The sequence below is a fragment of the Manacus vitellinus genome, unplaced genomic scaffold (genome assembly GCF_001715985.3).
Source record: "Manacus vitellinus isolate BGI_N305 unplaced genomic scaffold, ASM171598v3 scaffold_28_pilon, whole genome shotgun sequence".
Lineage (NCBI taxonomy): Eukaryota > Metazoa > Chordata > Aves > Passeriformes > Pipridae > Manacus > Manacus vitellinus.
Genome location: NW_021940122.1, coordinates 8,524,991 through 8,547,910, shown reverse-complemented (window position 1 = coordinate 8,547,910; position 22,920 = coordinate 8,524,991). Strand labels below are relative to the sequence as shown.

Below are 22,920 nucleotides of genomic sequence, written 5' to 3'. Positions count from 1 at the left end.
CAAATGGAGACAAAGGTGAAGGAATTCCCCCTCTTCCAACTTAGAGCAGAGGAAACACCTGTCATCCTAATGATGACTCTGCATCCCAAGCCACTCTTTTATACCTTTACAACCTTCTCACCAGTCCCTGAGTTCATGTGCACCTGTGGCTGTGTTTTTTATCCCAGGCCTTCCAGAGGATCATCAAACAGCAGCTCATTACGTAGGTTCCATAGCACCTATCTCCGTGTCACTAAGATAAACAGGGCACATCATATGGAGGCACAGTCAGCCGTCCCCTTTTGGTACCTGGTTTTGGGATCTCTCTCCTCACTCACCGTGGCTGAGGGTGCACTGTGGTGTCACAAGCCACCTCTCCATTTGTAACACTTTTCTTTGTTTTCCCAGTGAGCTTGCCCATTTCAGCAGCAGCTGACATGGAAACCAGATGTCAACTGAGTTTACCAACAAAATTTATCATCCTACAGTGCATCCTCTTCCTCCCACTGCAGTAATTCCTCTTATGAGACTCTCTTATGAGGGTCTTCTCTGGGAGGAATAAAGAAAAAGAACAGAATACAATGAAAGAGAACAGAATAGGTCAGGATGGAGACATGTTTGAGTGGAGTGTTTGATCACAAGTTTCACCCATATCCGGACAAATATAAAATTAGAGAGGCACCCAGAAACATCTGGCAGAGCTGTATGAAGGTTGCTACTTCTGTAAAGAGTCTGAGACCCACCTGCTGGAATTGGAGTACAACATGCTCCTGTAAATTACCCAGACTCTGCAGAATCAAGTGAACAATCAGCCCCCCTGACAAAGTTATTTACGAACAACAGTTACTCTAAGAGGTGTAATTATTACACCTGAGGTGCTGCCTAAAGACTGAGCAACTGAACTGTTTGCTTTTTGCACACTTGCTAGTAATAGAGAACCTAAGTCAAAAACAGCACTCAGCAAAAACTGGGATGCAAATAAAAATCCACATGAAATGTGGTTAGAAATTCAGGTTAGAAATGCAGGTTAGAAATTCAGCTTTGAGTACCCAAGTCAGACATGGAGGCCCAACAGCCAGCAAGGTAACTAGAAGCTGCCTCCACATCCACCAAACCTGTGATTACTGGTAAAAAACACAGCATGTACTACAAACTAATAGCTTACCAGAGCAGCAGAGCCTTGCTCACTTTATCCTGCCTCTCTGCCCCTGCTGAGAAAATAAACTCATTTGTCTGATACAGGACAAGTACAACATTGCAACAATCCAGTGCAATTTCTAAAAACTGGATCAAGTACAATGCAAACAACCCACACTTCTCCGCTCAGTCTGCCAGCTCTGCAGAACAGCACAATCCTGGGTGGCAGCCCTTTCATTTGCTCCCACTAATTTTATTCCCTGAAAAAAATCCTTTCAAAACTGACAAACAGGGCAAGGCAGCTGAGGCTTTACTAGATAAATATCAGGACAAAACACTGTGAACAAAATAGTCTTGTAGGGCATATATAAATATTCCTTTAACAGAGTACAGACGTGTTTCTTCCCATCCCACTGAAAAACTGAGCAGCTGTAGACCAAATTCTCACACTTGAGCAGAAGTCACTGAGCTTGTCCAGAGGCCACAAGCCATGAACAGGTGTCAAACCAGTATGAAATCTTGCCGGCTGCCTTCCCTGGACAGGGCATGGTCTCACCAGCAGTCCATGTGCTGGATTCCATTGAATCTGTGCTGCCAAAATGAGCTGATCTCTTTCACAGGATAATCAGCTCAGTTGCTAAGGGGCATTCCCCTGGAGGCAGAGCATGTGCCTTTGACAGTCACCTCAGAAACAGTCCAAATGCATACATTTGCAACAGACTACAGATAGTTCACCTCAGAGACAACCATTCTGAGTTAGGTTTACAAGCTGGTTATACCACATGGGGAGGGGACAGACTTTGTCCCAGCCACTGGACATCAGCACAGATGTTCAGCCACAAGAATGCTTCCATGGCCAGCACTGAGGTTACATGACTCTATCCAGGTGCTCTAGGTCTTGGGCAGCAAATGCTAGAGCACTGCAAGAACCATCTTCTCTTTCTTCTTCCTCTTCCTCTTTTTCTCCTCAAAACGTTCAGTGGCATCAGCAAAAAATGTCACCTCATCCTTGGCCTCAATCTCCCTCTTCAGGAACTGGAGCCCTGCCATGTTGAATCCCAGCACATCCTGCAGAGACAGACCAGCACCACACTGTTAGGCACATCTCAAGCTCATTAGGGAGCACAGGGTCCTGCACTGGCAACCCTTTGCCAAGAAATGACAAAAGCAGGGCAATCCGCAGCTTTAAAGAATGCAACATCATTTAAATGTAAACTTCATCCGAGTAGGAGAACAGACAGTCCTGCACTTGGTTCCCCACAGTCCTCTATTAAGAGTAGCTATAATACATTGATTGTTCTGAAAGACAAATTGCTGACAGGCACCTGAAGCTGTCTCTGGGTAGATGCACAGTCTGCATTAAGATAGCAGCCCACAGAAAAGCCCAAGAAAAACAGAAAGTTTATTTACCTCCTACATATTTAGAAAACTAGTGAGCCAAGGCCCAAATACATATATCACATAACCAAGAGTAAATAAGGAACAGAGCACAGCTAGGCTCACATAAGGAAGAACATAAGGAAAAGGCAGCCTATTTTGCAAAGGAGGATGGTTTAATTTAAATGGGCTCAGACCCCCAACCAACTTTCCCAGTGGACACCACGGACAATACAGGCTCACAAACATTGGCCCATCCTGTTATTCTAGATCCTGGAGCAGGGGAGGATGCAACACTCACCCGGGCCTCACTGACTCTGGAGATGGTAGTTTTCTTCAGATCTTCTATCACTGTCACCAGCATGTGGTTGCCTGTGATCTGCCCGAAATGTATCCTGGGAACAAAGCAGGCAGTGATGTATTGCAGCATTGTTCTTAGAAACATCAGAAAGCCCATCTCCTGAGCCTCTATGTGTTCCAGACATACTTTTTTTCTTAAATTAGGCGTCCCCAGACCAGCACTATAACAGGCATGGACAGATTTATCTGGAAAAGCTATTTTCTGAAGTCTAACATAGGGTGGTGCAAGGGGAAAATCTCTCTGAGGACACAAGCTCTACACAATGACTGCCACCAACAGTGCCACTTCAGACTTGATGTAGGATCTTTCATACCAATGAGACTTGGGGCACCAGGAGCAGCAACCCCATCTGGGCATGTCAACACTGCAGTCCATTCCCACACACCATTCACTGTGGGCTGCTGTGATTCCTTACCTCCTGCAGAGGCCACATCTTAATTCTCAAGGATGCTTCCCAAGAGCTTCAGACCCAGAAATGTATAAGAAAGCCCAGATACTGTCTGGGTAGATAAAGGACTCACTTGAGCAGGAAGAGAAGAGCTCGGCACAGGAGTTCAACATCTGAACCCAGGTGAATATATTCGTTGAAGAGTCTGAGCAGGTCAGGGACATAGGAGAAGGGCAGCACCAGGAGAGACTCTTCCAGTTCACTGAGGAAAAAGCAAAGGGACAGAAGCATTAGTCTCAGCCACTGCAGTGCTACATATGAGCAGGAAAGACTTCCATACTGGTAGGTTCTGGTACAAAGGCTGTGCTAAGCATTCCTCATGGCCAGTCTGTGACTGCCCACAAAGCACAGTGCGTATGCACAGACTACAGCCCAGGCCAGCAGGCATCTTCTGGCACAGGGAGCAGGCACACAGCCTTACATACTCAGCATTCCCAAACTACTCTCCACATACATGTGCATCTCCAACCAGGCAACTCACATTCACAAGCTTCATCCCACACTTCCCATGGAAGGAACAATTTCCAATCCCCAATTCCATTCCCAAAAGAGGTTGCCAGGAACAGTAACTCCAGGCTCTCTAGCACTGCCCATACCTAGCATGAAAGACCATTCAAGGACCCCAGCCAGTCCCAGGCCTAGAAATTCAATAATCAGTTACAAATCTGTTCAGCAATAAGGCTCTTTGGACTCACCTTGACTTGACCTTCTTGAAAACTTCTAGCACATATGCAGAAGGCTGTAACAGGAAAGACACCAACTCTGCTTATCAAGAAACATTCCATGACCAACATGCCTTAAGGCCCATTTCACACAGTTAAAGACACACAATTGCATCTTGTGAAACAGACAGCTCAAGCTTAGTAGAACAAAGAGGAAACTCCTTCAGCTTCAGTCAGCTGAGAAGTTCGCCCGCCTTAAAACACAGACCCAGCCTTCTCAGAATACTCTACACTGGTGAAGAATATTGTGAAAAATCTAGTTTATATTCAACAAGCTAAATCATCTCAATTCACTTCAATGAATCCTGTAAAAACTGGAAAAAAAGTTTGGTGAAACAAACAAATTATACATATAAAACCTTACACAAACTCATCTCCCAAAGACTTAAGTCCTGCTACTCCAGTTAATGTGCTGAAAGCATTTGGCAAATGCAGAGCAGAACTGGGAATTGCCAAAGTGCCTAACTATTAAGTCATAGGATTTCATTAACTTCTGTTCAGTCTATCCAACTTATAATTAAAATAGACACATAATTATGGAGGGACAGAAAGGCTCTTGCAAGGTGATTACAGGTAGTTAGAAGGAAAACAGAAGGCTGTTTCATCTGGCATTGACATGCAGCTTTGAGCAACCTGGTCTAATGGAAGGTGTCCCTACTCATGGCGAGGGGTTGGAACTAGACGGTCTTTAAGGTCCCTTCCAACCCAAACAATTTTATGACTCCAGGAAAAGGGGAAAACAAAAAAACAAGGATCTTCCCAAGGGTACTTAAAAACACAGTCTAGGAGTCCACATTAGAATAAACCAGGAAAACAAAAACTAATCTACTCAGAGTAGTGGATTTTTACTTATCAATGAAATCCATGAATCCATACCTGTGTATTTTGCAGGATGTCAAAAATTCTCAGAATTTAGTAAAAACTGTTGTGTAGTAGTACAGCATTAGTGAGTTAAGGCACCAGCTGTAGCCTGCAAAACCTGGACTTTTAACTGCCATACAGAATTTTTTCAATGTAAATTCTTCAGGAATAGAAACAATCCATAACTGCTGTACCAATGCCACATGTCAACCCAGGTAGCTACAACACAGCCCTGCCTGTGGTTACAGTTGTACAGGCAGATTCCTGATTTAGGAATTTTCCTTCATGTGCTTCCAGCTCCTGCTTCCTGAGTCAAGGCAACACAGTAGGTATGTTGGGACAAACAGTCCACGGGTAGAGTTTCTCCCAAGAAAGAGAATTAGCAACTGTCAGCCTATGAAGTACTTTAGTTCGTGGTCTGACACACTGATGCTCATCATGGTCAAGTAACCACATAACAGGACATATCATGATTTGCACCTATGTTTTTACCCAGCAGCCTAGCACTTGGACTAGCATATTCTCCAAGACTTCGGAAGCAGGTCCAAACTCCCTTTTCTGTACAGTGGATTCAATTAAACATCATCCACCTGCAAAGAAATTGCTAGCTACTGAGCCACAGGATTTCATTCCCCCCTCTTTAACCCTGATGGGGTTAAACTTTTGTAACACACATGCAAGATACTAAAAAATAATTTAAAAAATCCACCAAAACTCCACAATCGTGAAAAACCCAAATTATGTTCGCTTTGCACAAACCGAAGTGCCAAGTTTTCAAGTTGGATCAAGCTGTTCTTTCCCACAGCAACCCAGTGTTTTGGTTCAGCCAGCAAACCAACCAGCCCCATTCAAGCTGAGAAAGAACCTCAGCCTGTGGCCTGGGCATTCCTCTTACCGTAATATTGCCAAAGGCACGGAGGATGGGGTTGACAGGAAAGGGAACCTGGAGATACAGAATGGGTTAGAATGAGGAAGGTGTGTGTGTACAAATGCATATTCAGACCAAATTTTCATCCATAGTAGAAGAGAGCTTTTATTGAGTGTCTTTCTGCAATTCCCACACCCCCATCCTCTCCAGAACGTCACTGAAGGCCTCATTTGCAGCCACTAGACAATCTCATTCTCAGAAGTATATGACTAACTCAAACACGTATGAATTTTCTTCCACTTCTTGTCACTTTTCCCCCTTACATCAAAGCCCCTTATTTAGCAGGGATTGTTGAGATGAAGGCAAAGACTAGGCTTTAGGATGAATTTGCAGCAGCACACTCTTCCATGGACAAAACGTAGATCCTACTATGGCTTTAAACATAAAGATATTGGAAGGAAAGAATGCACCACTAACCATGCCCCAGAGCATGGTGCCATTTAGTTCTCCAAAAGACTTCAGCAAATATCTGCTGTTTCTGGCTATCCTGACTTTATCTGCATACTAACCACCTGAGCTGGAAGGATACACTCAACACACACTGGGATTGGTACCTTCCTCAGTCTTTTACCTCTTTCCCTGCAGCTTTGCATATGGCATTGTGTTCCTTTAGTTTTGCCATCTCTTCTCTGTACAGCTCGATAGCTTCCATGATCCTCTCAGCCTGTGCAACACAAGAACAGCACATCAGTGACACAGGACAAGCCAACTGGACAAATGGAGGTGGCAGCAGAGGGGCTGACCTGGAGCACCAGAGGGCATCTCGCCCAATAACCTCTGCTCCAGACTGCACCTGAGTACATCAATCATGTCCTGAAGACATCACACACCACCCACACTGCCCCTACTTCCCCGGGTGCTCTCTGCTGCAGCTTCAGTTCTTGCCTTGACACTGAACTTCACCCACAGCAAGCAGTACCCCTTTGAAGCACAAGCCAGGGTCAGGACATTTTGCCTATTCAGATTAAGGATTTCCTCTGTATTTACAAGAGCACCAAACCATTGAAATCTGCGGCCATGAAATTACCCACCCCCACACTTTCCTGCTACACTTCCCTCCTTAAGCTCCACAATACATTTTCACCTTCCACAGATGCCCACGGGACTGCACAGCCCTTCAGGGAGAGGCCTGATGTCTAGAGAACATCCCAGCTGCCTTGTGCTCCTTTGGGCTTCAAACCCCACAGGGCAAGAGCAGGCCAGTCTGTCCCACACACGACAGGCAGAGAAAGCTGCAGCTACAGGAATCTCACATCTCATTCTCTGGAGAGATCTCAGAATTTCCTGGTGTGGGACTCTCTAGAGTCAGATCCTTCTCTGTCGGTCACGGAGCAGGACAGACGGCTCTTGCAAGGCAGAGGCAATTTGCCCTTATGTGACAGCATGAGTTACTCTTCAAACTGATGCTCTGACCCTGTGACAGCCCCCCTAGAGCAGAGGGTGGTAAGGCACAAATCAACACTGGCAAACCCACACAACCTTACCGCTTTGATGGTTTCAATAGTCTTCTTTCCTGCCAGCCCTGTCTCTCCTTGCGTCTCTCCAGGCACCTACAAAATAGAGTTGCAGTTCCATCCTTCTGCAGCTGAGCAGCTCATACACGTAGGCACCCGCTGTGGTAGGCATCCTACCATAATCCATACTAAGAAAAACATCAGCCCTGTTCCCTAAACTGGTCATTTATGCAGGGAAATACAGGTTTTCGCAAGTGCACAGCTTTTCCTCCAGAACAGAGGCACTGTACTAACACTGAGCTCTGGGAGGCAGGAAAATACAGTTTTTGTTCTGCCAACAGAGGCCAGGTAATCTAGTAAGTCTCAAAACAACCAGCAACACAACCCAAGCATCTGAGCTAGAGGGATCATGGACCTGGAAGCAGCTGCCAGAAGGCAGCCCTGCCTTGGTACAGAGCTGGTGTGGACCTGAACTGGGGAGATAAATAGGGCAAAAGCACAGCAAGGTTTCAGTGTCCACAGCTACTGTGTAGCAGTTTAGCCAGCTCCACACAATCTCCTGAAGCTGTCTGTGTGAAGTACCAAAGTCAAATGCATCGTGGTGCAACCACAGCTTCCACAGCACCTTCCCCCCTGCACCTCCTCAAAGTAAGAAAATTATCTTTCCTCTCTGGTACCTCTTCTATACCTCTTACAGAAATAGTTATTCCAGAGTTTGTACAGTCAGACAGACACACATTCAGATGGTGCAACTCACCACAGGCTGCTCTTCCTTTGCCACGCTCTCTTCATATTCAGCTTCTCGTTGCTACAGTGGATGAGAACACAACATATTAACAGGAGTGAGCAGGCAGCAAGGGTACAAATTCCCTCCAGACTGGTTGAGCAAGGCAGCCTGCAGCTTCATGCAGCCCACTGCAAAACCAGGATAAATAAGCAGAGATCAACAGTGCCAGTGCAAAATGCCCATTTGTGGCTGGTCCCAACACCACAGGCAACTCTAGCATCTTCCAGACAAGAAGAAATTAAGGTCTCTGCTCTGGATGCAGCCCATCAAGCCGAGACAGACACCACAGCAGTTCAGCACCAGAGCTTTCACCAGTCACACAGCACAGGAGTCCCAGGGTTGTCCTAGCATGCAAGAGGAAAAAGCCTCCAGTCTGCCATCTCTCATATGAACAGGCATCAATTACATCAGCATGTAATTCACTACTGGTGTATTCATGCCCACCTTGCTACTCAAACTTGACCCAAAACACACTTTTCTAGAATCTAGCAAAGACGCTGTCTCTCTTTTTACCACCCTTATTCCTAGCACACCAAACACTGGGCATCAAAGTGCAGGCTCTGGGTCAGCTCTTACAAACAGGCTGGGATAAAAAAAACCCCATACATCTATTGCAGGTTTCTCATCTACTTCTGCTTCTGCATTTCTGCCTCCTTCCCTCACCGTGGTTTGAGAACGGCTTTAAGAAGGGGTGACAGAGACAGGCTCCTCTGAGGGATACAATGAAAAGACAAGAGTTACAAATTATTCCAATGGAATCTCCACTTGGATACATGAAATAAACACATCCACCGCCCCTATGGTGGCTCAATACTGGAACAGCTGCTCAGACAGCCTGGAAAATCTCTTTCCTTGGAGATGTCCACGTACCAAGACAAGTATCTGAGCACCTGCTTTAAGGCTACCTTGCAGTGAGCACAGGATTGGACTAGAGACCTTTATACCTTCCCTCCTATTGAAGTCCTTCTTGGAGTCTATGAGTCCTCACAATACATGCTCAAATGGAATAGAAGGGGCTTCTTCCAGCACCCCTGAGCTCTGGGGCCTGCTACTAAGACAGAATGGACCTCTCACAGTAGGGAAAGGGGAAACCAAGACAAACCGCATTTAACAGAAGCGGTGCTTTCCATCACTCCACAACAGCCACCTGCTGAACTGCCTCCCAAACACACTTGTATCGAAAGGAGGACAAGAGAATAAGAGAATATCAAAGACTGTAGCCAACAGACCTGCAGAAAACCACAACTACAGACCAAAGTCTGAGAAGCAGGAGAGAAGCAAAGCAGAGAACAAGTTAGCCAGGCATCTGCAATGCAGGACAAGCAAGGACAGGCAACACCTGCAAGTGCTGTCTGCAGACAGCTCAGGGCACAGTCCCATCATGCAAAAGGTGATAGACAAGCCTGGGCACCCCAACACCAGGCTGTGGTTCATAATGAGCCAGTGTGCCAAGTGTAGAGCCAGGCTCTTCCACAGTGAAAAATGAGGAAACTGCCTGCTGAAAACAGTCCTGGAAGTTGTCTTTGGCAGGAAGGATGCAACTCTCACCATCTCCCTCTCCTCTTCCAAAATAAGTGGCTCCCTCGTCCTTTCCCAGAGGCGCAGGGACTTGTCGTGGGATGCTGACACCACATAGTCTCCACTGGGACTGAGTGCCAAACACCACACCTCCTGGTGATGCCCCTGCATGGTAGACAGAAGAGGTATGGCATGAACACCACGCAACTCCCAGCCCTGAGGAAAATGCTGCTCATGCAGGGATAATGCTTCCTTTCAACAAATCTCAAAAACTTCCTACCTCCAGGGTCTGGATATGTTCAAATTTATCTGCATCCCACTGCTTAATCTTGCTGTCCTTCCCAGCTGTGAAGAAGAGATGGGATTTCGGCACAAACTGCAGATACATCACACTGGAAGAGAAGAAGGCTCAAATTTACCCACTTGGGGAACACTGCAGACCTTCCCTCCACTCTATGCTGGACAAAAGGATTATTGCTGGATCACAATCCCTTGGAGACAAGAGAGTCCACAGTCCAGATGCTGTAGGATTTGACTAACCTGTCATCATGGGCAAAGAGAGAACGGTGACAGTCTCCAAAATCCAAGCCCCAAATCTTCACATTCCTGTCAGCAGAGCCGGTCGCAATCAGAGTCCCATCCTACAGAGCAAAAAGAGAGAGGAGGGTGTGGGTAGCTGGCTGGCAGCCCCACGAGGAACTGCTGCTGAACCAGTGACTAAGTACTGATGAGTAGGCAGGTATCTGGCCCCTGAAATACGGCCTTCTGATACCTCCACCTTCTCTCACCATGGTGGCCCATGCCTGTGGTACTGGTACAGCGCACTGACAGCACTCTGGCCCTCTTCTGAACCTCTGCAGGTATTTAATTATATCTTGATATTCTTGGCTTTCAATGAGCCTCATTTCAAAGACACCCCAGAGCAAGATGCAGCCCAAGAATGAATAGACATGAAAGCAGACAAGAGGGTGCTTCATCTCAGCACCTGGTCTCTGCTCCCACTAACAAAAAATTCAGGCTCCTCTCACATAGTTCGTAAGTTTAGCAGAGAGCAGGCAGTACCTTTTAAGCTGAGTCTAAGGAACCACAAGAGCATTTTGATTTCCACTCACTCACAAAATGCCCTGGTCAGTTCTGTCATGACCACTACTCTGGTACTCCTTCCAGGGAGCACAGGACTGCTTGCTGTGTCCCATACAGAAACTGCTGAGTTGGGAGCAAGGGGGTGATAAGAAACCATTATCCTAGAAGCCTTGCTGCTAGCAGAGGTTCTCACAATCATCCATATCACCTATTGACCCACCTAACACAGCCCTAATGATACTTACATAGCAGATGTCCATACACAGCACTGGCAGTTTGTGTCCATACAGAGAGAGGAAAAACTGAAGCAGAAGAAAGGTGACTCAGTTAGGCATGCTGGGTAGAGATGTGTAAAAATCTCAAGCTACAGGCTAGTTTTGATCTGCGTCAGGAGCTCTGTCTTTCTAGTGCTGCTCCACTTCTATTCTTGCCCTGAACAGTTTGCAGCAGGGTCATGATGGCAGAACTGAGAGAAGGGTGGAAGTACCCAAGCAAGCTGAACTTATTCTGGTGCTAATCACCACTGCCTATGGAGTTTATTTCTCTCTGCCTATCTGTCAGCTCCAGTCTGTCCTGTGTCACTCCCTAACATTCATGTGCTAATACACAACTCACAAAACCACCACACACTGCTCACAAGGAAGGTTCTCCTCCCCCAGGTTTTGCCTCTGCTATGCCCTATTTAGTGCCACATGTGACACATCCATCTACACCCTTACAGTGCCTCACAATTCAGGAGTAACACCATGTCTGCAACGTTTAGAATGAACCTTGACACCTACAGGCTCAGAACGCTTTCCAAATGATACATGGATCTTTTCCCCAGTGTCAGCCAGCCATGGTTCTGTCAGGTTTGCTAGCAAACAGGCACCTGAAGCAGGATGCATAGTCTCTCTGATTCTTACTAGTGTTGTGCAATAAACAGACATTTTTCCTATGTATCCCTCATCTTGCAGGTTACCATTACATCACTCCCTGCACAGCCTCACAGCCCATTTGGTCTTGCACACCTTGAGCGTGTCAACATAGAAAATCTTCACAGTGCAATCCAGTAAGGAGACAGCCAGCAGCTTCTGGTTGGGGCTGTACCGCACACAGAGAACATCTTCATCCAGCTGTAAAATGCGCACATGTTTCATGGAGAGCCTGGCAACAAGAAGAGGAAAAAAACAATTGTTATCCCAAACAAACAAGTTAGGAAGAAATAGGAAGTCCCACACTGCATCCTGGGAATGCAAGTTAATTGTAACATGCAGCATCTCATTCCTCACTATGAATTTTATAAGACAGGACTGGAAATAAGCAGGCCTTGCAGGCTGATGAACTTCACTGCTAAATTTAATACTTAATGATCTGGAAGCCTATCCTGATTAGAAGCTAAACTCATACAGAAGAAAGGGATCAGAATTAGACAAGTGCCCTTCTCCAGCTAAGCTCAGGCCTTCACAAAACAGCACCAAGCTCACACTCTTCTCCACGTGTTCCATACAGATGTCATGGGCACTTCTTGCAGTGCACAGCAAAGGCCAAAGCATTCATCAACAACAACAGAGACTGCAGCTCAACATAGCCCAGAAAGGTTTATTTTCTCACCTTTTCTGAATACTGCTCTCATCCTTCACAAGCTCAAACTCCCAGAACTTGACACATTTATCAGCTCCTCCTGTCACAAAGCCACGCTGCAGGGGAAAACAAAAAAGTTATTGTGAAACCAATTGCTATAATCCAGATAAATTCTACAGCAAGGAATTGCCAACACACAAGAAGGTTTTTGAAGTGTTCCACTTTCCTACAGCATTAAAATGATTAAGTGGACACCACCAGGAACACTTGCTCTGGTTAAAGCATGCATTATCCATTGGCTGAGGAGCAACAACAATTTCAAAAGCTCTAGTAAGGAGGTCTAAAACAAAGACCCCAAACAAAAATCAAAACCTGGACTGAAATGTTGGGACCGAAAGCAGTCACCTCAGCTGTAGGTAACAATGTGCATGCGTTTTCTGGGCAACTTGACACTCCCACTGTTACTGGATCACACACACCCTACCATCACCACACAAGCACAGCCTTCTAAATGAAGAACAGTTCAACATTATCCCATTTACACTACGTTCAGAACAAGAGTAAAATCTATCCTGTATGTTTTAACCTGTAGGGCGCACGAATGTCAGGCAGGTTATTGCTTGCTATTGTTTTGATTCCACTACAAAGCTCTTAGATGCTACGAGCTGCATTCTCCACCTCCCAGGATGAGGGGTTCCCATGTCTGATCAGTAGTGTAAACACAACACTGAAGGAAGGAGCTACACAAAAAGACATGCTACAGATGATACTTAGAAAGGTGGCTAAGTTACCTGGTCTGGTGAAAGAGCAATGGACCACACTGCCCCATCGTGAGCATTAAGTGTCTCTATCAGACTCCCAGAAGCCAGGTCATACAGCTGCAGCTTCCCTGTCTGGGGAGAAAGATACATCACAGACGACAAATCAGCCCCTCCGCTCACAACTCATGATAGCTCCCTGCCATCCATCTCCCCAGTAGCCAGCTTCATTAGATGACTGTTACAAAGAGGACCAAACTCCTGATCTCCGTCAGGGATGTCGGAGCTCTCCCCAGATGTTCAGTTCAAGCTAAAAGAACTCCATAAAGAGTTTGGGAACAGAGCAGAACCTGTCAGAGAGGTTTTTACACCTAAAACAGAGTGCTCCACATCAGGAGACACAGTGCATTTTCTGTGAGGCTGCCTTAATGACACTTTCACAACATATTTCCAGACCTGGGCAGTGTGGAGTGCAGAAGGACACTCCTTACCTTGGTGCCAATGATGACCTGCCGATCTCCCGGGACAAAGAGCGAGCAGAGCGCATACTCACAGTCCATCGTCCGGATGCACTGCAAGGTCGATCTGTGGGCAGAGACAGAGCCCAGATCCTCTTATCAGACACAAAATCTGGCCCACTCAGTGAGAGACATGCTCCAGAGTAGCATCTGCCCACAGCTGTCTTTCAGCTGGGGTCAGAAGAGACACCACCACCATCCTATGACCCAAATGCTATCCAGCATCACTGCTAAGAACATTTTCCATAAAAACATGCAATTATATAGTCCACCATCACGACTTATGGCTGTTGTGAGGAAGGACAGAGCTCCCGTCCTCCAACAGCAACTCCTGTCACTCAGGAGAGGAGAGAGGAGTATAAGGGAGAGAGTTCAAAGGTAACAGAGCTTGAAACACTGTACCACTCAGGAAACACTGGGACAACAATCTAGATCAAAGCAGAGCCTACTCAGTCTAATACTAGATCCTTCAGATAACCCACATGGTCTCAAAAGAACAGGCAGTAGCTTGTTTAGCGTAACAGTTAGTACCTCTTATTAAAAATGAAAAAAAAACAAAAAAACCCTCACAACATAATACAGTCTCTACCAGACTACTATGTATGACTTTTGCATTTAGACCTTGTGTTGCAATTTTAGGTGTACAGCTTCTCAGTTTCCCTAATAAGAAAACAAATCAAATAGTTTTCTTTTTATTTCCTTTACTTCATTCACTATTTTATCACTCTCCATTGTCTCCTCTCCCTTATCACTGCTTTTCATCTGAGTTCTGGGAGACTGACACACACAGGGCAGAGGACACTGACCCAACTGGACTGCATACCTGTTCCAAATCTTTACAGACTCTGCAGCTGCTGAGAGAATGGCAATGTTGTCAGAGCTAAAAGCCAACGTCCTGACATCACTGCGGTGGCCTCCAATGGTTATCTTGGACGCACGGACAGCCTGTGGGACTTGTGCTGACAGGTCCAGGTTGTATGACTCAATGATGTTGTTCTGGAGCAACAGTACGATCTTCAGCTCTCCTTTTGGAGAGAGAATCAAGTCAAATGACCTGTTTGATCAGACAAAATCAGAGCTGTACACAGGGGCAATAAGGCAAACTGTAGGAGGGATCAAATATCAAGGTCAAATGATACAGGAATACAGACAGAGCACATCCAACAGGCAAGTGCACGTTAAGACGCAGAAGTGTGCGGAAGAGTGTTAATGGACTGGAGATCACGGTAGGCCTCTCCCCAGCTCCAAGTCAAACAAACGTCAAAGGGGAAATTTCTTCCACCTCTCCCCCTATCGAGCTGTGCAGAGCTCTCCCCAGGTAGCTGCATAACCATTGCTCAGGCTCTATCACAGGCTCACTCACTTGATTTTCGAAGAAGCTTTGACATTAGTGACCCGCTGAATCTCCTCTTGCAGGCTCAGCTCTACACTCCTTTCAGGCACCTCTTCAGATTTCTGTCTACAAATGTCAGATAAGGGAGGAGAGTCAAGTGACCCATCACAGCCAACACAAACTAACACAGAGACACAGAACAACATAAAGTAATCGCTTAGCCTGCTGAAAATAATCTCTCTCTTATCCAGCAATGCCAATCACATTTAGGAACAGGGTGAGACAGTGAAGTTTGTGCCGGTATGAAGACTACTAAAGAGAAAATCTGTCCTAAAAAAGGCAACCTCGTCTGGAGCCAAAGCACTTGAACAAGGCATGTGAGAAATACGGATGCAAAACAGGCAACAGAAAGCTGTGTTTGAGAGTGAGAGCAGCTTCTGCTCATCTCCTACCACCCACCAAAAGTCCTTGGCCATTGCCAAAATGCATCTCCAGATTTACACACCCTGTGCTTTAGTTTCTACCCTGGAGTCAGACCTCTCCCTAAGGGCAGCTCTGAGGCACCTGTTAAGTGCCAGGATATGCAGACACACTTAACACTAAGAAAACATTAAGAAAGCTCTCACCTGTATGTAAGCTCTCACGAGCCTAATGTAAAACAGGAGATGAGGTATCAGAGTCACTCTGACTTTTCATATGAAACTCTCATTCCTGCATGTCCTATCAAGGACTTACTTTCATGCACCAAGCAGTATAAACAGCACCTCAGTAGAGGTGAGTAGCTCTGAAAAACTTATTTTATGACCATTTCTTTGCACACATTAGCTTCTTTTTTTGCAAGGGGAAGACTCAGAAAGAAACGTCTCTACTTAGTCTCTAAGAGCAATGTTGATCAGACAAGCACCAAGGATGCACAGGAACAGCAACCCCAAAATACAATGGCTAGCACAAACAGAATGACCAAAAGCTTGGAGTTCAACCCCTGTGTAATGCTACTTGAGTGGCTTTTCTAACAGTTTTCTGGACACTGACAGCATCCAAATACATCCAAAAGACTGCTTACTTGGCTTTTTTCTTTGCTTTCTTAATTTTCTTTTCCAATTTCTTCTGCACTTCCTCTTCAGAAAGGACAGAAAACACTTCCAGAACAGCATCTGTTCCCTAGAGACAGAGCAAACAAAGTCAAAGGAGTGCAAAGCCCTGGCTGGCCCTCACAGAAATTACCCAAGGTCTCTAACAGCCTCCTCTACAGCTCAATAGCAGAGGAGCCTATTACTCACATGACAGGCCAAAAACTTGCCCATTCGGTCTGTGGCAAGAGTAACCACTCGGTCTCTCCCTTCCCGCACAATGGATCCAACTTTGCTGCACTTAACGATGCGCTATAGGGAAAGAAGAAAAATCTCTGGTCTGAAATGTCAAATGATCTTCCCAAGCAAACTCAGAAACCTGCTGACAAGGGAAGTCAAGAAGAGAAGAGGGGGAAATGAATCTAAAAGGTCTTGGTAGAACAGCTAGTAAGGACAATCAAAACAAAACAAGCATCTGTGTGAGCTACAAAGCTTATCTCCTTATATTTTGTTGCATTTTAACTGAAAAATAATCATTGACAGTCTCAGTGGAAGAATAACTTAAATTTATTGGCAAACCACAGCCATTTAAGAGACAGAGATGAATTTTTATGCTACAAAGGCACCAGAACTTAGTTCCTCTGTCAGTAGAGGCAGAGAGGGTGACAACAAAGACTCTTAAACAAAGGATTGAAGGGAGAGAAATCACCTGGAGAGGAAGTTGGAAAATTCTTTAACAAGGTATCTACCACAACTACAAGCGATGTGAAATCTGAGCCGTACCCTAGAAAGTTCCACCAGAAAGAAAGATTCAGTAAAGCCTCCAGCAGCAGCACAAGTAAAAATGGCTTTCTGCAATCAAATCTCACATCATACTTCCTTATGGTACAACTCTGACCTCCCAGTTTCTGTTACTGACCTGCAAAGCTCAGCATCAGCACTGCCAACCAGCCAGTAACTGTCTTAATCCTGTGTTGTTTGATCAAGGAGCTCTATTAGCAGAGTTAAACTTTAAACATCTGCTAGTCCTCCTCTTTCAGTGGAGAATAATGTGTATGTGTTTTGGCACATATAGTTCTGCTGATGTTTTGCAGGTAGATGAGGCAGCAACTGCTGCTGAGGAAGTTGTTACGGAGCAAGAGAAGAATAAGGGAGAAAAACAAGAATCACGTTTTCCCAAATAGGTTAAATATGACACTCAGGGTATAAATGAGGTTAGATATACCATCTCATAGACAGCACAGAAAACTGATCTTACTTCCTCAGGATGCTCATCCAATTCTAAGGTCTCATCCTCTTTAGTGTTTTCTTCTGTGCCAGGTGAAGGCCCTTTGCTTTTCTTGGACTCTGGCTCGTCAGGGTCTTTTACCTGTTCATGGGCAAAAAAAAACCACCATAAGGAGTACCTTAAACCATAAGAGCTACAGCATTCTTGTTCCTGTCTCACACTTCATTTCCCTGGAGATACAATTAGTTAATGTACACCAGAGTGGCCTACAGCATGCCTGGAGGCACCAAGCACTCCATGTTCTCCCATGATTATCATCCACCCACAAGACTGTCCCCTCTAGCCATAAGGCAGGAAGATCTGACACACTGTGGAAATCTTGTTCTGCAAGTGCTTGCAGCCTCACTTGAAAGCTAAAAACAGAGAAAACAGCAAAGCCTATCCCAAGGGCAGCTTCTGGACCCCTCAGACAGCAAAGATGTTGCTTTGGCTCTGTTTCCCAGAACATCAATTAGATTTTCATATGTACTAGTCCCACCTCAGTCCAAAGACAAGCAGCCGGACAGGGGGAAGATTGAGGGGTTACAGAGGGAGTGTCTTACCTCCTGGATGTATGTGATATCCCACACCCTCAGCTCACTGTCAGCACTCCCAGTGATCAGACGCTTCTCTTTGGATAGCAAAGCCATGCCCCAGACCTGTCCAGAGACACAGTGTGAGGAAATGGCTTATGGCTGCTTTAACTATCACAACAGTAGTGCATCTTTAATTGATTTATTTAAATTAATTAAACAAAAGAGAATGGCTAGCTGAGACCTCCTCTGGGGACATCTGTATCGGAATTGTCAGCCACTGCATGTTGATGACAGCTCCTGGAAAGTATAGAAGTTTCTCATTTGTTCATTCCTAAAGCTTATGACAAGTAAAATGTATGACAGTGCCAGCTTACAACTCCTGAGAGCAGGGAAAGCACAAAGTGAGCCATGTAATCCAAAGTCCCTCCACCCCAACAGTTCCCCACATGTCCCCTTTACCTCAGTTCGGTGTCCAACAAGAGTTTTGAAGCAGTGCTGGGTATCCAGATCCCACCATTTTACCAATGTGTCTTTGCCGCTGGAACAAAGAATCAAAACTCAGCACTTGAGGAAAGACTGCCAGAGCACACATGCTTAGAAAAGTGGTAGAAATACAGAAAAAAAAAAAATCTAAAACGTGCCATAACATTTCCCAGAGCAGCTGCTCAGACACTGAATTTCACAACGTACACAAGAACAAAGTAGAGCAATGCAAAAGTACTACAAAAATATAATTTGCTTCCACCTCTGGGTGCAGCTGCCAGCCCCAGTGTCACACTGCCTTCTTTCTTGCTTATTCAGGATGAGAATGATTCTCCTTAGTCGCAACCAGTGCCATGCCTGTGCATTGACCAGGCTACAAGAAACACAGATCCCTTCCTTTTGAACACTCATCTGGAGTGGCTCCTCCTAACAATTACAGCTGTTTCAGTCCTTCAAAGCCCACATACCATTAGATCTCCTTGAAAACACACACATTAAGCTGCCTCAATCCTACAAGAGCATCCAAGAAAAGTAATTCCAGCATTTAAACAGGTTCTTTCAGTGCACCCTACAACAATTTAACTTTATTTTTGGTAAGTTTGTCAGAGCCTCTTTCCTCAATAAGTTTCAATTAAATCAAGATATAAATTGTTACATTACTAAGCTCCCTCAGGACAAAAAAAACTCTCTGATTACAAGTGGTATTTATTGTTAATCCACCTCTTTTGTTACATAGGATCCAAAGGCATTTGTAAATTGGACATATGAAAATACCACAAAAAATTCTGTACATGAAGGAAGGCAGTTAGTTGCTTGGGCAATAAAACAATCTAAAGTAAGGAAGCAAGACTTTGTATCTCCAGAAAAACAGGATAATATCTCTACTCTGTTAAAATAGGTAAAAAAACAGAGAGGAATTTTATCTCAATTTAGCTACTGAGAAAATTAAGCAGCATTTGTAAAGCTGACCTGCAAATATTGAAATTGCATTAAGAGATGGGTATCATCCACTAAACTGATCAAATACTACTTTTTCCATCTGAAAAAAAAAAAAAAGCTAAAGAAACTCTAATTTTACACTCAACTGATTGCATGGACTTTTCTATTAGGCTATTAGATGACATATTGATAAGTAAAAAATTACTGACACTTCAGCAAGAGTATCTTCTGTCAACCATTTATTATTAAAAGAATTTAGTCAACTCGCAGTTCATGTTGAATAACTAAAAACCAACTAAAAAAACCCCTTATCATCTTTTAATTTATTCCTATATTTACAGCTTACGAGGAAGCAATTTTTCTGTCACGTTGTTGTCTGAGTTACACATACAGACAGTTAAGTCTGGCTAATTCTTCAAGATAAACAGCAAAAATGGTTACATATATAATGAACATATTATCATTATTCCTTGTTAAAATAATTTTAAGTTGCTGCATTTACCAGCTTGTTAAACCCTTTTCTAAATACTGTTTTTTCAGTATGGCCATTTCAGCTCCACTAACCACATCTGGATTCAAGTACTATTAAAAAATATGTGCATGTGACAAAATCAAAGATGATGGTGGATCTGAGATCTCATGAAACAAGAAGGAGAACGCAAATGGCTGTAGAACATAGGATGTCTAAATTTCAAGGAAAACCATGCCTGCTTTCCTGATCAACAACTACACTTAGCCTGGCTCACCTGGTGACCAATAGGTTCTTCTCCTTCAAGAAAAGGACTTGAGTGACAGCATCCTTGTGTCCTCTCAGCCGGTACAGACCACTCTCATTGATGACATCCCAGACGATGACTTCGGTATCCTGGAACAGAGAGAGCATCTCCAAGGTACTGGCATTTGTCTCTGCAAAACTTCTGCTACAAGACTGAAAATATCACCTGAGAGCACACTTTCTCACTCTCAACTTGAATGTCAAGGATACTTAATGCAAGTACCATTGCTTCCCAAAAGGTGCATTCAGACTAATAAATGTATTGTTATCCCAGACTGAGTCACTTTCACTATTCCTGACCTCACAAGCTTCTTCACTTTAAAATCTCTACTAGTACCCAACTCCTGCCCTGCAGCCCCTGCTGCTTTCCCAGCCCTGGGCTCCCCAACTTCATCACTGTCTTGCTATCCTAACTCCTCTCACTGCTATCCTTTTGCTACAGGTAGAGGCCACACAACCCACTTAAAATGCTGAACATTTTAGTGCAGGTCAGCCTTCCCCATGGAGCATCTCCGTGAAAGAGCCATCCTCCGGATGAGCAACCCTCACCTTTGAGCCAGATACAAGACGGCCACCCAGATGGTCATACTGCAGTGCTGTAACTGCAGCCCTGTGTCCATTGAAAGTGATATTCATTTCTCCGCTTAGGAGGTTGAAGATACGGATTGATCCATCTTCGTACCCAACAGCCAAGTGCAACCCATCTGGAGACGGGCAGAGGCAACTGACTTCCTGCTTGAGACCCTTAAGGATAAGAACCTGCAATTTTTAGGAGACAAAACATGGATAATGTTGATAAATGATATGTCAGAGCCAGATATTTACACAGCAGAAAGAACATTCTCTACTCTTAAACTGAACATCCGAGAGCTTCTGCCTTTTTCTAAGTTCGTTTTTCAACTTCCTGCACCAAATACAGTGTCATTAGCCCCATTTTCCAAGGCAAACAGCAGTTAGAAGGGAAGTACTTTCTCATAAACAGGAAACTGGTGCAGAATGAAGTCTGGAACTCAGCAGTTCAGAATTCTGCCTCTGTGTTTTAAGTGCCAGAGAGCAAGAAGCATTGTATGAGAGTAAAGACTGAAAGTTTCTTCCTAATTCATTCTCTCTTGCCTGGCCTTTCTCAGGAACAGAACAGAACTGCTTCCCCACAGACTGCACAAGAACATCTCCAAAACAACATACCAGCTGCCAGACTCTAGGGGCTGTGAAGTAAATCCTGATTTCAGTTTGTAGTGGACAGTAGCACTTACAGTGATTTCAGGAGACAACATGTGGCAAAGTCCTTAAAGTTACAGCTCACTGCCTTCCTATGAGATACAAGTTTCACATGGGATGCCCAGTTCCACAGCCAAAACACAAACTCCATGACATCCCTGATTCATCCAAGAACTTTCACACAGCCAGCTAAACAGGGAGCAGCTTTCCAGTCACCATGACAGCAATTACTCATCCTCAACTCAGGTACTGAGGCAAATCTCAAAGGATCCACAGTGAGATCCAGCCATTTTAGGATTAAGTCAAGATAAAATAAATTACTCCCACAGTAAGAGCAGAACAGCAGGACCGCCATTCTCTCCCTCTGACAACTGATGGCCACAAGGTACTATCAAAAGAAAACAAAGGTGAGAGCTGCTGCATTCGAGATAGCCAAATCATCTGCAGCTGCATCTGCTCTGTGTGGCAGTGCTGTCTGTGAGATTTCAACAAATGCAAATCTTATCAAGCCCTTAAACAGAAATAAATAGTACCAAGACCTTCTTGTAAGCATCCAACACTGGAATTTATTCTGGACTATCAAAAAAATAACACTCTGCGGGATCCTTTTGGTCCAATGACCAGTTTGGGGAATTGGAAAACGACAACACGATGGGGTCAGGACACGACCGGAACTGCGGACTCGAGCCACAATCAAACCTCACACTGTGCTCGCACTACAGAGGGGGGGAAGCTGTGCAGGAGTCGCTTCTCTTCAAATACCGCCCAGTAACACAAACAGCTTTGATTCAGGTGGCCCAAAAGCCCCGCACGCTGCACCCCAGCAGTGGCCCCGCCACCCGGATCCCCCGGAACCGTCCGGGCGGCCCGCTCGCACCTTCTCTCCTTTCCGGCGGTCCCACACGAAACACGTGCCTCCGCAGCCCGGCACGGCCAGCGTAGCGCCCCGCTTCCCCGCGCAGCGCCACGAAGGCTCCACGCTGCTCTGGGCTCAGACCACAGCCCGACAGGGGCGGGCTCGTACGCAAGTACGCCGCGTCAGCCGCATGGCGCGGGAAACGCGGCAGGGGCGCGCGCGAAGGGGAAGAAGGGGATGGCCCGTGGGGGAACGCGCGAGGGAGCAGCGGCCCGGAGCGCTCCAGGCCCGTACCCGCCGCGCTGGAATGCGTCCACGGGCGGCACCGGCGAAGTGCGGCGGCGAAGCTCCGCCCGGGAAGGGACGCGGAAGGCCGCGGCGGCGCGGCGCCTTGCCCTGGGTGAGTCGCCAGGCGGGCGCGACGGGACCTCTCTGGCCCGGGCGGGGCGGCGGCGGCCTCTGCGCTCTGCCGTGATTGCGGGGTTCCGCCGGGGATCAGTGCGGGCAGGGAGCGGGTGGGGCCGGGCGGGGCCCTGGCGCTGCCGTGTGCCGGTGTGCCTGGTGCGAGAGTGGGAGAGCAGCGTCCCTCCGTCTCCAGGCAGGGCCCCCGCGCATCGCCTCGGGGTGTGGGACTCCCAGCGCTCCTGTGCCCGTTCCCAAGCCGCGTCATCCCCGCCGGGCCGCCTCCACCGCGGGTGGGCACGGGCACCGAGCGTGGGGGAAACATCCCGGAGCAGCCCCGCTCCTCCTGCCTCTTACCCAGACCTCTGGTTTTGGCTGTTCGTCAGGGGGAAGCCGCTGTTGTAGATGAGCTTTGGGTTAGAGCCAGTGCAACCGCTCTTCCCTTCTTGCTCGTCGCCTTTCTCCCAGCTTTTTGTGGCAGAAATCTTATTTAGTTGCTCTTACAGCTGTCATTGTCCCATTGTCAGCCTTTATTACCTCTCAGTGT

General features: G+C 46.0%; 1 protein-coding gene across 1 annotated transcript; it reads right to left on the bottom strand.

The window, feature by feature from the left end:
• Positions 1-476: 476 nt before the first annotated feature.
• Positions 477-22,698, bottom strand: WDR3 (WD repeat domain 3). Its single transcript, XM_018074709.2, is given in 27 exon segments — positions 477-2,184; positions 2,795-2,888; positions 3,376-3,504; positions 3,998-4,041; positions 5,781-5,828; positions 6,385-6,477; positions 7,298-7,363; positions 8,025-8,075; positions 9,603-9,737; positions 9,853-9,964; positions 10,113-10,213; positions 10,901-10,957; positions 11,666-11,801; positions 12,249-12,334; positions 13,010-13,111; positions 13,468-13,561; positions 14,318-14,548; positions 14,858-14,953; positions 15,891-15,988; positions 16,108-16,209; positions 17,156-17,266; positions 17,728-17,823; positions 18,160-18,238; positions 19,869-19,987; positions 20,447-20,656; positions 21,993-22,022; positions 22,024-22,698. Coding segments are annotated over 27 exon segments (3,351 nt in total). The 3' UTR covers positions 477-2,028.
• Positions 22,699-22,920: the final 222 nt, after the last annotated feature.